At 47.0% G+C, this 16497-nt stretch overlaps 1 protein-coding gene across 4 annotated transcripts in view; it reads right to left on the reverse strand.

Annotated features, from left to right (window-relative positions):
• The window catches only part of SGSM1 (small G protein signaling modulator 1), a 102010-nt gene that overhangs the window by 13536 nt on the left and 71977 nt on the right, over positions 1-16497 (reverse strand). For 3 of the 4 annotated variants that reach the window (XM_042910442.1, XM_042910445.1, XM_042910443.1), the window contains 6 exons: positions 15125-15253; positions 10207-10389; positions 8775-8843; positions 6670-7260; positions 4583-4707; positions 2106-2188 (listed from right to left, as the gene is read on the reverse strand). In XM_042910442.1, the coding sequence (XP_042766376.1) occupies positions 2106-2188; positions 4583-4707; positions 6670-7260; positions 8775-8843; positions 10207-10389; positions 15125-15253 (1180 nt within the window). Of the gene's footprint in view, positions 1-2105; positions 2189-4110; positions 4171-4582; positions 4708-6669; positions 7261-8774; positions 8844-10206; positions 10390-15124; positions 15254-16497 lie in introns of those variants that run through there. The other variant, XM_042910444.1, reaches the window with a different exon arrangement.

The raw sequence follows: 16497 nt of genomic DNA on the forward strand, positions 1-16497 counted from the left end.
AGGGAGACACAGAATCGGAAGCAGGCTCCAGGCTCCGAGCTGTCAGCACAGAGCCCGACGAGGGGCTTGAACTCACGAGCCATGAGATCATGACCTAAGCCAAAGTCGGTGCTCAACCGACTGAGCCACCCAGGCACTCCAGAAATGCTTATTTCTGGACTGCCAATTCTATTCTACTGGTCCACATGTCTATCCCTGTGGGACTACCACACTCTCTTTATTACTGTAACTTTGTAATAGGGTTTGAAATTGGGAACTGTGTGTCCCCTAGTACCTTCTCCTTTTTCAAAATTGGTTTTGCTACTCCTGGTCCCTTGAGTTTTAGGGTCAGCTTGCCCATTTGTGCAAAAACTGCAACTGGGATGCTGATAGGGATCACACCGAATCCAGATCAATTTGGAAAGCACTCTGCCACCTTAACAGTACTAAGTCTCCCAACTCACCAACATGAGGTGTGTTTCCATTTATTTAGATCTTCAATTTTTTTTTAAACAATGTTCTACAGTTTTGGTATACAGGCATACCTCATTTTATTGCACTTTCCAGATACTGCATTTTTTACAAATTGACGGTTTGTGGCAACCCTGCATTGAGAAAGTCCATCGGCGTCATTTTCCAAACAGTATTTGCTCACTTTGGGTCTCTGTTTCACATTTTGATAATTCTTGCAACGTTTCAAGCTTTTTCATTATTGTATTTGTTATGATGATCTGTAACCAGTGATTATGACTTGCCGAAAGCTCAGATGACGGCTACCATTTTTTAGCAATAAAGGATTTTTAAATTAAGGCATGAACATTATTTTTCTAGGCATAATGCTATTGCATACTTAACGGACTACAGGGTAGTGTAGTCGTGACTTGTACATGCACTCAGAAACCAAAAACTTCATTTGACTCGCTTTATCCAGCAGTCTGGAATTGAACCTGCAAAGCTTCCACTTCTTCTGTTCAATTTATTCGTAAGGGTCTTCCTTTAGATAGTATTACAAATGTAAATGCCTTCCTAATTTTGTTTTTGCATTGTTCAATGCAAATGTATAGACATACAAACGACTTTTGTATACATATCTTGTATCTTGCAACCTTGCTGAACTTGTTTATTAGCTCTAAGATTATTTTTTATACCTTAGGATTATCTGTTTATAAAAATCAGATCCTCTGCAAGTAGAGATAGTTTTACTTCCTTTCCAGTATGGCTACCTTTTATTTCTTTTGCTTCCCTAATTGTCCTGTCTACAACCTTCTGTGGCAAAAGTGGACATCTGTGTCTTATCTGTGACCTTGGGGGAAAGCATTCAGTTTCTCACCATTGAGTATGAACAAGCTGTAGGATTTCCTTGGGTGCCTTTTATCGTGCTCAGGAAATTTACTTCGATTCCTAGTTTGTGGAGAGTTTTTAACATGAAAGGGTGTCGGATTTGGTCAAATGCCATTTCTTTGTCAACTAAGATGATTGTGTCATTTTCGTCCTTTATTCTATTAATTTGGTGAATTATACTGATTGATTTTCATTCATTGAACCAGTCTTGTTTTCCTGGGATAAATCCCATTTGGTTATGGTATATAGTCTTTTCTAGATCTTGCTGGATTCAGTTTGCTAGTGTTTCGTTGAGGGTTTTTGTCTTTATATTCATCAAGGACATCACTCAGTAATTTTCTTTTCTTGTGATATCTTTGTCTGATATTAGTATCAAGGTACCAATGGGTCTTCATGTAAGGACTGGCCTTATAGAATGAGTTCCCTCCTATTCTGTTTTTTTGGAAGAGCTTGTGGAGAACTGGTATTCATTCTTCTTTAAGTGTTTGGTAGAATTCACCAGTGAAGACATCTGGGCGTGGGTTTTTCTTTGCTCCCCTTCATGTCTGTGCAATCAGTGGCTAGCAAAGGCCTGGCTGGCTGTCGGGCACCTGGTGATAAGTGTGGACTAACATGGAACAACAAGCCTTTCTATTTCCCTAGGACCTTGATGCATTCACCAGAGTCACAAAGTAAGGTTAAACCCCTCCTTTGCAGTGGGAGTCACAAAGTAAGGTTAAACCCCTCCTCCGCAGTGGGAAGGAAAGTGCACCCCTGGCCTTGGGGTGGCGGGGGGACATACTCACCGTCATCCAGGATGACCAGCAGTGGAGCCAGGAGGTCACACATGCCCTGGACATAGCCGATCTCAATGTGCTGCCAGATGTAGCTACAAGAGAGAGACGATGGGCCTGAGGATGGCACTTACGACCTCTCTCTCTCCAACCCCCCTGTCCTCTTCCTCCTTCCTGCCACAGCCCCCCATTACTACCTGGACCGCTCACTCCCTCGGCTCCTGCCTCCACCCCTTCCCCAGTCCCACTCTCTTCAAACATCCTATTCTCAGCCACCAGGACGGCCTTCCTAAAGCCCAGCTCCAAGAGGCCACCACATCCTCACAAGCTGCCCACTGCGAGACAACGTGCAAACGCCTTCCCTGGGCATGTAAGGCACTCACTGTCTTCACCGCATCTTCACAGCCCCACCATCGCCTCCCAGTACTTCTTCCTTTCTGGCACACACTCACACCCCGGTGCCTGACCCTAGCACTTCTGTGCCTGGAGTTCCCAACTGCCCTCGAATAACAGTAACTACTGTTTACTGGGCATGTACTGTATGCTCAGCCACTAAACATATACTGCGCCATGAAATTCTCAAAATAATCACACGCAGAAGGTCCTGGCATATCCCATTTCACAGATGAGGAGACTGAGGTACAGAGAGAGAAGCGACATGCGTAGTGTCATACACCCAAGAATACATGGCAAGGGCAGGATCTGAGCCCAGGTGGCCTTACCACAGGGTACATGTATGCCGGGTGGTTTGTTCAGTCTCTCCTAATTTTGCCAAGGGCCATCTTGCATGTCCCCGCCTCCGTGTGGGCTTCCACACTTTCTCCCAAGGCCATAACCCAGCAAAAGTCGGTCTATCCTTCCTTCTCCCCCAGCACCTTCTCATTTTAATGTAACATATATTAGAGTTAATTATATTTGTGTCTTGTGCTCGCTTAGGCAGCACATACACTGAAACTATATTTGTGTCTCCTCAACTCAATCTTGAGAGGCAGTGATTGCTTGGGAGACTGTAAGACAGAATAGTTATGAGGTAGTACTTATTAATAAAAATGAGTTAGAGCAGGGGTTGGCAAACCTTTCCTGGGAGGTCCAGATGATAATTAGTTTCATCTTTGCAGGCCTAGGTTCTGTCTCAACTACTCAACTCTGCAGAAGCAATCATAGATACTATGCAAACAAACAGGCATGGCTGAGTTCTAAGAAAACTGTATTTGCAAAAACAGGTGGTGGGGCTGGATTTGGCCTGTGGGCTGTGCTAGCAGGTCTTTTTTTTTAATGTTTATTTATTTTTGATAGAGAGAGAGAGAGAGAGAGAGAAGAGCGAGCGAGAGCCAGAGAGCCAGAGGGGAGGGGCAGAGAGAGAGGGGAACAGAGGATCTGAAGTAGGCTCTGTGCTGACAGCACAGAGCCTGACATGGGGCTCAAACCCACAAAATGTGAGATCATGACCTGAGCCAAAGTTGGACACTTAACCGACTGAGCCCCCGAGGTGCCCCCGTCCTAGTAGTTTCTGAACCCCTGAGTTAGAGTAGTATGGAAAGACACCCAGGATGCATTTTTTTTCATTTTACTTGAGAGAGAGAGAGAGAGAGAGAGAGAGAGAGAGAGAGAGAGAGAGAATCTTAAGCAGGCTCCATGCTTAGTGCAGAGCTTGATGTGGGGCTCGATCCCGCAACCCTGGGATCATGACCTGAGCTGAAAGCACAGTTGGATGCTCAACCGACTGAGCCCCCCAGGATGTATTAAGTGTAAGAAGCAAGTGGTAGAAAAATATAATATTAATCCTACATAGGTAAAATTAAGAAGACATTAAAACACGTATGCACTCATGTTATATAATACACTACCTATGATGTTATTTTACATCTATATGCGGCTCGGGAAGACACTCACTAAATCCTTAGCAGTAGTTTCTTTTAGGCGAGGGACACTGATAACTGGACAGGGAAAGCAGTCTCTCTTTATACCTTATGAACTTCTGGTTTCCTTGGTTGATCTAGGTATTTTAGAGTTACTTTCATATTTTAAGAAATAAAATATTTAGTATGTAATGAGAATAAGAAGCTCCAGATCTTGGCTGAAAGAAAAAGAAAAAAAAGCACAGATGTTTTTAGAGCCCGAGAGATGTGGGCAAGGGTTCCCGTCCAGGCACTGCCCAGCTGGGCGACTCCGAGCAGTATGGTACCCCTCGGCCTCCACTTCCTCACCTGTTAAATGGGATAATATTTACCCCATAGGCTTGTTGTGAGGACTAAGTGAAATGACGTTAGTAAAGGGCTCGGGGTGGTGCCTGGTATACAGTAAGTGCTTAACGGATGCTCTCTATTATTATCATTACTGTGATGGTCACCTCATCGTCAGGTGGGCAAGGTGCCAAGGGCAGAGGCTGCGGTCTGGCTGGGCTCTCTGCAGCCCCCGCCTCTGCCACCCCCTCCCGCTCCCCTGCAGCCCACCCCCCACCTCACCGCCCCTCCCTGCCCCCCAGCCACCTGCACATGACGTTCCGCAGCTTTTCCAGGTTGGGGGGCGTGAAGTACCAGTAGCTGCGGTCACAGCGCTGCACGTCCTTCTCGATGCGGTGCAGGTTGACGGTGTACAGGTCCAGGAGCTCCGGCTGCAGGCCCCCAGGAGGGGACGGAGAGAACAATTACACGCCAGCTCCTCACAGAGAGGTCGTGCTCCAGACGGTCTCCCGCCTCCTACCCCCCTCCTGCTGCCACTGAAAAGAACATCCTCTCCCCGGACCAGGTGGGCGTTTGATTTCATTTTTGTGGTTTTCCGAGAAAGCCTCTTTTCACTTTGTACGATGACAGTCCCTTTTTCTTTCTTTCCCTTTTATGAAACAAAACAATGCTCTAAGCTGCAAAGACGAATTCTCCTCACTGTGCACGAGGGTTGGAACTAGCTGGAGATGCACCCACCGCCCCCGCGGGACACTGGACAGGAAGACAGAGAAAGCGGACAGGAGTCCAGTTCTGGCACATGCCGGGCTTGCTGCCCTGATCCCCATCTGAGGAAAAGGTTCAGTGATATGGCAAGAAAAATGAGGAACGATTAAAGGCCACAAATTCACCACAAAGGCAAGAAATACCAAATCTGGCTTTTGCCTTGAGGAAAGCTTCCAGACTGGGAAAACTGAAGCTTGGATTTAATGGTTTGGGGATCCTTCTCCCTGAAGGTAAGGAATCTAATAAGAGATTTTCACGCATTAAGGCAGGATCCCCAAGAGCCCCATCCCCAGTAAGGGAACGGTAGAAAAAGCTACTTACATCTAGGGCCTTAAAGACAACTACCTGTCTTGAACATAGGTGTCAAATGAAGTATAAAATATACCTCCCTGGATAATTAACAGCCTCACACCAGGTTTATATCCTATGCAGGTGGATAACCTAAGAGCAGAAGTAACTTCTAGATGAAGGTGGAGAAAAAAAAAAATCTAAGACGACAGCTATTTACCAGGAGCAGAAGACTGGGGAAGGTCTGAGGCTCTCAGAGAGCATTCTTGAGGCATACAAAATGAACAGAAAACCTTGAGGTTTCTGAATGTTCTAGAAGAGATTTAGAAAACTGGCAGAGTTTGGGGGGCTGGGGGGAGCGAATTAATGATTCATATGTAGCAAACACAGGACAAGAAAACAGATGAGGAAATGAAAACACATCCAGGGAAAACAAAATTTTCTGGCAGGAAAGAAAAAATAAATAGTTTACTGCATGGTGTATATACATTGTTTTGTTACACTAGCGTGAACAACAGATAGTCATTGAACTAAAATTATTGTAACCCTAGCGGATGGATGGGGCTGGGAAGGGGTCCCTTGTGTTGGGGAGGCTGTGGGGGTGAAACGTTCATGTCTGGAACTAAAGAAAAAGGAAGAAGATCAGGAAGTAGCAATACAAGTATGTTATTTATAGACACGGGGGTAAACACCAGGTAATTTGGGCAGAACAAGTAACTGCTATTGCCTCTGGGGAGGGCTACATGGGGGCAGATGGGGGGCACTTCTGGGTTTTGTATTCAGCCTGGTCTGTTTCACTCTTTACATTATGGGCATGTATATCTTACATAGAAATAACACGCTCTTCAAAGGAAAATGGATATACACAGTGCCTGGCTCAAAAAACCTCCCATTCAGTTGACATCCTTTGGCTTGGACTTTTTGGCAACAAAGTAAACTGGAGTACTTAAAAGATGTTGGACCTGAGTGTACCCCAAGATGCTCATCATCGAGGCTGCTATTGATGGAAAGCTCACCGCACATCAGGCACAGAGGACTGGACTCCCTACTTCTGAGAACAGCTCAGGCAGGAAGGTACTCGACTGATAGAAGACTGAGACTCAGAAAGAAAAAGTGAGGTGCCTCAGCTGGGACTGAACCCGGGACGATTTGACTGCAAAGCCTGTGTTCTTTAACTACTATACTGTCTGCCCAGAAGGGCTTCTCCAGTGCAGCCTCTGTGATGGGGAAAATGTAACAGATCAGAGGTCATTCTGGGAAACTGAGGCTCGTGGGACACACCCACCGTCCCACGGCTGTTAGGTATGAAAATTAAGTGCAGGAGAATCCTGGTGACTTACAGAGTAAGTGACGCCACTGGAAGACACGGGGGACGCCTCATTGTTGGCAGAAGTGGCCACGGCCAGAGAGGCCAGGGCGGGGAAGAGACTTTCCATCTCGGGCTCCTCTGAGAGGTTGTCCTCACTGTCCACACGGCTGTGCTTCCCCACCTCACTGTCTCCCCAGCCCTCCATCGCGGCCCCCTCCTTTCCGGGCAGGGCCACATCCATGCTGCCAGTGAGGGACATGAACTCGTCCATGCTCTCGTTGGCGAGGAGGTCGCTCTCCAGGCTGTCCTGCACGGCCAGGTCCTCGCGGGGGGCCTCATCCCGGGAGGTGGTGGCCTCACTGCTCTGCCCGTCATCCACGCTGCTGTCCCCAGGTCGAAGCACCAGAGGGGCATTCCGCTGGGCGTCCATGACACTGTCCTCCGTGCTCAGGCTGGGTTCCGAGGGCTCCGAGAGGCCCGAGGAGAAGTTGTGGGATGACGGATGGCCGGAGTCCGGGGAACAGGTGCCATTCACCAGGTTCCCGTTGGGGATCTTGGGCTGTCTCTCCTCCAACCTGCCTTCTGCCTCCACCTGCTCCACTTCGTCCACAGACTCAAACACCTGAAGATGAGGTATGCACACACGGAGAGATTAGGATGCCCACTGCTTCCAGCACCAATCTAAACATCCATCAGCAGGGGGCCGGTTCAAATATGGAACATGCACGTGGAATACTATACAGTCGGGGAAAGGAGTGGGACGGACCAGGTGTAATGTACGCTCCCGCCGTGGGAAATAAAAGAGTGACCCACTGCATGGAAATGCCTAGAATAATCCAGAAAGAAGAAAGCACTGAAACTGAGGAGTATTAGGGAACCGGAGTAGCAGGAAGTGTACCTTTCATCACAAAAATTTTTTTGCATATAACTTTTTAAAGTAAGAAATGAATTTACAACATAGGAAACAGGCTAAAAACAGCATATTATATCCATGTGGTTGATTATTACAGATCAATTTTCCAAAGTAGTTAGATGTAGATGAGACACTATGGAAAAGTCTCTGGGACAAGGGCAAGGGTTTGTTTGTGGTTCTTTACGTCCTCAGGCCATATCCCATCAAGGATAGATAGTATAAGACCATGTTCCAAGGTCACATGAAACATTTCTTCTCTGTGTTTATGTCACCAATATGATCTGTTAATTTCATGTGTTTCTGGTTTAAAAATTTTTTTCTTGGTTCAATTGTTTTAAATTATGTCAATACAAAATTTGCCTAACTCCAAAGTCAGAACTAGGAAACAAGGGATATTCAGGGAAATGTGGCTTCTTTCCCTGTGTCCTCCCCTGCCTCCTGTAGGTAATAATTCTGTTTCATTTCTGGTTTTTTTATCCGTTGTTTTTGAAAACAGATATATTAACATTTCCTGTTTTAATGCCAAAGGTGTCGCAGTGTGCATGTTTTTTTGTGCTTTGCTTTTTATTTAATGTTGAGTGGGATGAGTTAACATTTCATGGAATAAAATGGAAAGCTGTGCAACAACATGTATAATAGAATTTATGTAGGAATTTCCAAAAATTACCAAACAGTGCAATGTATTGTCTTCATACTGTGTACATACTTGTGTGTATGTAAAGGCAAACAGACGGTCTGGAAGGATACACAGCAAAATGATGACATTTCTAGGGAGGGCAAGTGGGGGTTAGGAAGGGTCAAAGCCAAATTTAGCTCTCTCTGCAATATTTTAATTTTTTACAGGAGGAAGAGATTCACATATTACCTGTGTAACTAAAAACTCCTTTTTTTTAATTTAAAAATTTTTATTTTTTTAATGTTTGTTTATTTTTGAGAGAGAGAGAGAGAGAGAGTGCGAGGAGGGGAGGGACAGACAGAGGGAGACGCAGAATCTGAAGCAGGCTCCAGGCTCTGAGCTGTCAGCACAGAGCGTGACGCGAGGCTCAAACTCACAGACCGCGAGATCGTGACCTGAGGCCGAAGTCGGACGATCAACCGACTGAGCCCCCAAAACTCCATTTTTAATGCTAGCATAAAACAAGTGACCTGTAGATGATGGACATCCGATCCCTTTACTCCAAGTTGAAGGGGGGGGGAAAGGGGGGCACCTCCCCGAGGGTCACCTGTGTGCTGCTGCTGGAGTCGCTCTGCAGGCGGACGTGCTGGCGGCCTGAACTGCAGCTCTGGGAGGACTGACAGAAAAAGGGGCCAAGAGAGACAGAGACAGAGAGATTGAAAGTGTGCGTGAGGCTGCATCCCGGCTCTGGGGCCCTACACTCAGCTCAGGCAGGGATTCTGTAAGTGTGGCCTCATCTCTGTTCCTGACTTGGGCAAGTCCCCTGTCAGGGCCTCAGCTTCCTATCTGTACCACAAGAATAGGGAGGGGGGCGCCCTCTGCTCCCTGGCATCTCCTCAGGGGCCACAGCAGCCACTGGACCCCCCACCCCCCTACTCTTGCAATCAGAAAAACCCACCTTTAACTGCCCTGTCCTCTAGACCTCTGGACAAATATTTAAGATCAACTCAGAGCTCGTGGTACTAATGGCCTGATTTTTTTGTTTTTTTTTGTTTGTTTTTTTATTCCCCTCTCTGTATACATGCTTTTGTCCTATAGCTTCTAGTTCCCATCTACTCGGATGCTAGGCTTGGCCATGGGCCCTGCTTCGGCCACTGGGATGTTAGTTAGCAACCTCACCAGAGCAGAGGTTTAACAAGTACTGTGTATTTCCGCTTCATCTCTTTATGGTCTACGTTCACTATGTGAACGTGCCCAGGTCAGCCTCCTGGAGGATGGGACGTGTGGAGCAGAGCCCGGTCGCCTCAGACACGTGAGAGAACCCAGCAAAGATGAACGAGGCTTTTAGCAGACCAGGCACGGACAGCAGGCTGAAGAGTGAGCCCAGCCAGCCCTGCTCAGGGCAGAACTGCTCAGCTGAGCCAGACTCAGGAGTACACACGAAGGGCGTTAATGTTAGGAGTCACCGACTTTTGGTGGTTGCTTGCTATCCTAGGCAGTATTATTGTTGGCAATGGATGAGTATACAAGCACTGGGGAAGAGAATTAATTTTCTTCTCGGCTGCTCCTTTGGGCTGCTAAACTGGAGGTTCTGAGAGGGCAGGTATGTCTGACCTGGTCGCTGGAGTGCTCCTGGCATTCCGGACATTCCTGACTGTTGTTGGCACGTAGTAGGTACTCAGTGAGCACTGGCTGAAAAAACGGGAGCCTAGCACTGTGCTAGGCGCTTCATATGCACTACCTCATTTGAGCTGCACACAAACCTCCCCTATCCAAATGGTCACGCCCTTTTTATAGATGAAGAAACTGAGGCCCAGAAATAAGGGTGCTTACCTGAGGCCCCAGAGCTAGGAAATGGTGAGGCTAGACTCAAATGCAGGTCTCTCAAACTCCACAGTAACCTTCCACCCAAGCGCTAGGGGTGAGACTCAGTCCAAAGCTCCAGATACCCAGCCTTCACCATTCCTACAACAGCTAAATGGAGCAGATCCTGGCCTTTATTGCCCCCCCCGTGCTCCCAGATGTGTCCCGCCTGTCACCTCATTGCTGATGGTGGAGTCCCGGTGCATCATCCGGTGCAGGTGGCTGTCCAGGCTGGCCCCTGATGAGCATTTAGCCAAGGCAGCCGCGTGGGATTCCCGCTCCCTCTGCCGCACGATGGCCTCGCAGCCCAGCCATTCAGCCATGGTCTGTGCGTAGCACGCGTGAATCTGCTCGTCCACCTGCCAGGGCAGATGCAAGGTCACCCCTGGGGAGAGCCGGCCCAACCCAGAAGAGACTGCCAGCTCTGACCTGGGACCTTGAGCACTGGAGACACCCATTCATCATTCATGGACGTCCAACAGACATTGACCGGACACCTACTATGTGCAGGGCCCTGGCTAGGCCCTGGGGATACACAAACGTGCAAAGCTACTTCTTTCAATGTTCTCTTCCTCTTCTCCCTCCCTCCCTCCTTCTTTCTTACCTTCCTCCCCTCCCTTCCTTCCTTCCCTCTTCCTCCCTCCCCCTTCCTTCCTTCCTATCTTCCTCCCTCCCTCCCTCCCTCCCTTCTCTCCTTCCTTCCCTTCCTCCTGCCTGCCTACCTTCCTTCCTTCTTTCCTCCCTCCCTTCCTATACACATTCAAATACTTGCTGAGCTTCTCCTCTGCCAAGCAGTGTACTAAACCCTGGAGTCAGCTGAAGTGAGAAGACTGTTTCTTTATTACCTTCCTTCCCTTCTTCTTCATTCACTCATTCCCTTATCCTTTCAATTTGGGAAGCACCTACTCTGTGCTGGGTACCAAGCCAGGTATATGGGATACAAGAAGAGCAAGACGCTTCATGCCATCCATCTATCCACACACCCAACACATTTACTGAGTGCCTGCCATGTGCCCAACACAGGGCCAGGTGCAGAGGATACAAAGACGAAGAGAACTGACCTCTCCCTTGACTCTAGCAATGGCCTTAGAAAAGGGCTACAGGTTTCAAGCATTTTCCTTGTGGAATTTCAGCAGACAGAAGGGCAACTTGCGTTGTTTCTGTTACACAGCCCGGGTAACTGAGGTTCTGAAAGCACCAGAACTCTGGGCACAAATGGGCGTGGACAAGATCTGAGTAAGGGTGTGGAGAGGCAGGAAGGGGAAGAGAGAGGGCAGGGAGCCTGCCTCCTGGCTAGGGGGGACAGGGAATCCTTAAGCTTTCCAGGGCTTCCAGAGAGAGGCTCAGGGTCCACCCTGCCCAAATTCCTGCCCTTCCTCCCACTGACCTACCTCCAGAAGACTCATCCAAGCATAACTTCCTATTTCCACTGCCTTCCTAGGCGAGGTTCCCATGACCCTGAACCAGGAGGACCCCAGTGGGCTCCTTCCAGGTGCCTGTTTGTCCCAGCCTGGCCCCTCCTTTGCATTTACCCCTCAGCAGACTCCTCTTTGTTTCCTCCCTGGCCCCACCTCTCACTGTTGCCCCCACCTCACTATCCTGTTCCAGCCACCACGTCCACCATGTACTTGCCACCCTTCTCCCCACAAACCCTCACAGACCCACACACACACACACACACACACACACACACACACTGCATCATACACATGTGTCCTCTACCTCTAGGGCTTTGCTTTTGCTGGCCCCTCTTCTGAGAGGACCTTCCTCACCGCCCTTGCCTGGAAAGCAAGCAGGTAGCCTTCTGCATGGCATAGGTGGCCCTGGTATGCTCTTACAACCCTGGGGTTTGCCTACATCTGACTCTGCACAAACCCCCACTACACTGGCAAGGAACTCATCTAATGCACCTCTGGGTCCCCGGTCCCAAGCATAGGACCTGGCACCCGGAACTCTGTTCCTGTTTGCCAGGAGCCCATGAGACAGGGGTTGAAGCATGGGAGGGCCTCGTGCTGGTCCTGAGATGATTTTAGACAGTTCACTGGCACAGGGTCTTATCATCTGGAATCACAGTGTGATTTCCATTTTCAGTTCCCCTTCTACTTTTCGGATTACGAGGAAGGCCAGTCTGGTGCTACCGTGCCTTGAACACCTCCAATAACACTTCATAATCCCCTCTTTTAACAAAGAGAGCAGGCCTCAGGCAGGCTACAGTATCTACATGGAACTGAGTTATATCATTTGGTCGTATTCTATTTATTTTTATAGCTTTCCTTCTGTTATGCCAAGTCATGTCAGTCTTCCATTAATGGCAGGGATATGAAATACCTTTTTAAATAAGTTACATACATTTTGCAGTGAGTCAATTTACTGACAAATATTTAGTAAATAATAGCACAGGTGGGAAATGGATAAGGAACGTAAAATGCCACTAGGTATTGAAAACGGAGTATGAATAAAAGAAGTAGAATGTCGCAATACTTTTTATATTGATTACACAATGAAATGGTAACGTACTGGATATGTTGGGTTAAATAAAATATATCATTGAAATTAATTTCATCTTAAGGAAGTGATGTGGACCCACACGCACACACACCCACATGCACACACACCCACACCCACCCATCCACCCACACACACACACACACACACACACACGTGTATGCATGTGCGCGAGCCAATGCAGAAGTGACTAAAATCCTAAAGAGGTCTGTGGTGTAGCTAGTGATATTGTGCCGATGCTAACGTCCTGGTTTCGATAATGTGCTACTGCTCTAGGAGGTGTTTCCATTGCGGAAAACTGAGCAATGGGTACAACAGGACCTCTTTATTACAGTTTTTGCAACTTCTTGTGAACTGGGAATGATGTTTAAAAACAATTCAAGGCATCTGTTTCCTTCTACTTTTTAAAATGGGACTATTAAAACACTAACTAAACATTTGTTTGTTTATATTTACTTGTTTAATGTGTATTTATTTTTGAGAGAGAGAGCACAAGTAGGGGAGGGTCAGAGAGAGGGAGACAGAATCGGAAGCAGGCTCTAGGCTCTGAGCTGTCAGCAAAGAGCCCAACGCGGGGCTCAAAGCGGGGCTCAAACCCACGAACTGCGAGATCATGACCCCGGCCAAAGTCAGACCCTCAACCGACTGAGCCATCCAGGTGTCCCATAACATTAACTAAACGCTTAAAATTAACACACGGGCTCCAGTCATCAAGACAGTGTGGTATCAGCTAAAGATTTCTCATTACAGGGTGGTATTAGATGAACGGAATGGAATGGAGAATCCACGCTAATATGCCCACCTGAGTGCTGACAAGGGCGCAAAAGCCAGTCAAGAGAGGAAGGCCAGCCTTTCCACCAAACCGTGCTGGAGCAACCAGACATCATAGGCCAAAAATTGAATCTTGACCTAAACCACTCACTGGATACAAAGATGAGCTCAACACGGATCACAGACCTAAATTTAAAATGTACAACTACAGAACTTGATAAAACTTTGAGAAAAGAAACACAGGAGAAAATCTCTGGGATCTAGGGCTAAACATAAAGTTCTTCAACCTGACACCAAAAGCACAATGTATATGAGGAAAAACTGATAAAGTGAACCTCATCAAAAATTTCAACATTTGTTCTGTACAAGATCCCATTAGGAGGATGAAAGACAAGGGGCACCTGGGTGGCTCAGTCAGTTAAGCGTAGGACTTCGGCTCAGGGCATGATCTCACGTTTCGTGGGTTCGAGCCCCATGCTGGGCTCTGTGCTGATGGCGTGAGGCCTGCTTGGGATTCTCTCTCTCCCTCTCTCTGCCCCTTGCTCGCTTGCTCTCTCTTTCTCTCTCCCAAAAATAAATAAATAAACTTAAAAAAATTACTAAAATCAAAAGAGGGTGAAAAGACAAGACAGACTGGGGAGAAAATATTTGCAAACCATTCACCCAGCAAGGAATAAGTATCAAGAATATATGAAGAGCTCCCAAGTGCAACAGTAAAAACCCAAACGATTCACTTAGAAAAAAGACACAAATGGACATTTCATCAAAGATACACAGATGGCGATAAGCATACAATGCAAAGACGTGCAGTATCACCAGTCATTTGGGAGATGCAAACTAAAATCACAAGGATGCCATCATTTACCCCTTGCCTGAGTGGCTGACATAAAAAATAGTGACAGGACCAAACCTCGGTGAGGATGCAGGCGTGGGTCGCTCATATACTGCTGGTGGGAATATAAAATGGTGCAGCCACTGCAGAAGCTTGGCAGTCTCTTATAAAACTGAACAAGCACGCCATGTGCCCCAGCAACTGTCATCTTGAACGTTTAATGACACCTTATGCTCAAGGGAAAACACGAACGCTCACAGCAGCTTTATTTGTAAAGCTCAAACCGGGAAACGACCCACCTATCCATCAACAGGTGGATCGTCAAACATCCATACCATGGAACACCATAGAACACTTGGCCATGAAAAGGATAGATTGCCAGAGGATTGTGCTGAGTGAAAAAGTTCATCCCAAAACGTTATACACCATATACTATAGGATTCCATGTATACATGTTCTGGATATGACAAAACTACAGGAATGAAGAACGTTCTGGTAATGTTGTCAGGTGTTATTAGGCGGGCAGTGAGAGCGGAGAGGCTGTGGCCACAAAAGGGCAACAGGAGGACCCTGGTAACATCAGAAATGTTCAGTTTGTTGACCATGAGAGTGATACACAAACTTACTCATGTGATAAAATGTGGAGAGCTACACACACACACACACACAGACAAATGTGAATGCCCCGGTTGTGATATTATAGTTCTGTAAGATGCTACCATTGGGAGAAATCAGATAAATCCTTCTGTATTATTTCTTATAGCCGTACGTGAATCTATAATTCTCTCAAAATCAAGTTTATTTTACACAATGGCATCTGTGGCTTGTGTTGTATTTCTACCAGGCAGCATTGCCCTGGAGCTTCCTGGCTCCCTCATGTTCCCCTGTGCCATCTTGGTCCAACGTGGAACCAGAGCACCTCCATCCCCACAGTACCCAGCTCCTTTTGTTGCCAAAGACCCCACTGCCCATCAGGCGTAACCAACCTCCTTCCTTTCTGTTTCTGTCATCCCGAACTGGTAGTGGCCCAGGAGGAAGGGCCACACGGCCTTGCGGATCTCCGGCTGGATGCCTCCATAGTAGATGAGGCGTAGAAGCTCCTGTTCCTCGTAACTCTGTGGTAGGTGGGAGGAAGTAAAGGGTTTGGTCAACAGGAAAGATGGGCTCTGTGACCTGACAGTCCCACTTCTCAGACCTGGTCCTTAGAGATCATGGTGTGAATAAACAAAGCTGTATGTTCTGGGATATCTATCATGGCATCATATGAGAAAGCAAAACCCTGGAAACCCCCCAACTGCCTGCCGACGGGGGGGTGGTGGGGAACGGGGCATCCCTACACAGTAATACCAACAGAGAGTAAAAAGGGTGGAAGGTGCATCCATGAGAACTTCAACAAAAAGATGTTCGATGTATATTGTTAAGTGGAAAAAAACAAGGTGGAGAATACGTCTAGTGTGAGCCCATTTTTACAAAAAAAAAAAAAAAAAAAAAAAAGGCCAGTAAACAATGAATTAACATTTGTACTTAGCTTTTAGTCAATTTCGTGCATTGTGTTTATTTGGCCATACCATCTCAAAGTTATTAACCTTGACTCAGCTCAGAGAAAATTGTTTAAAAGCAAATCAATCCAAAATGAACATTTCCAGCTGGTTCTTCATGCACTAGTAACTTCTGTGCACATGAGGATAACTTTAACAACTGTTTGCTGTATTGTCAAATAGGTTTGCCCTCTTTTTAAAAGTCATATTCAGGCAAAGGCTTTGCAGTTATAATTAGTCACACTGAGGGGACCAGCAGGTCCCATCTGTGTGTGTGTGTGTGTGTGTGTGTGTGTATGTGTGTGTGTGTGTGTGTAAAACGCCAATGACTGATTTTTGAAAAGCCACTCTGAAGGGCAGTAAGGTCCAGTTTCCTCCCATCTCTTTACTGTACATTCTAAAATTACAAGCACATTTCACATTTTTAAGTAGGCTCTACACCCAGCATGGGGCTTAAGCTCACGACCTTGAGATCAAGAGCCCCATGCTCTACCAACTGAGCCAGACAAGTGCCCCACAGATTTCCCATCTTAATGCTAGTCTTAGATGTACCTCACCACAATGGCAAAACCAGCCACTCTTTTGTCTCTGTTGGAAATTTTAATTCACGTTCTGCCGACAGCCTTGTCAAAGCAGTTTAAAGATCAGACAACTATTTGTGGCTGAGGCTGTAAATGCTTCATTGAAAATCCACCTGCTCGGGTCCTGGGGCCCACAGCTGGACTCCATTTCCCAGCCTCCTTTGCAGTTGGATGTGGCCATGTGACTAGGTTCTGGCCAATGGGATGTGATAGGATGTGATACAAGCCATTCCCAGGCCA

This window comes from Panthera leo, chromosome D3 (genome assembly GCF_018350215.1).
Source record: "Panthera leo isolate Ple1 chromosome D3, P.leo_Ple1_pat1.1, whole genome shotgun sequence".
Taxonomy (NCBI): Eukaryota; Metazoa; Chordata; class Mammalia; order Carnivora; family Felidae; genus Panthera; species Panthera leo.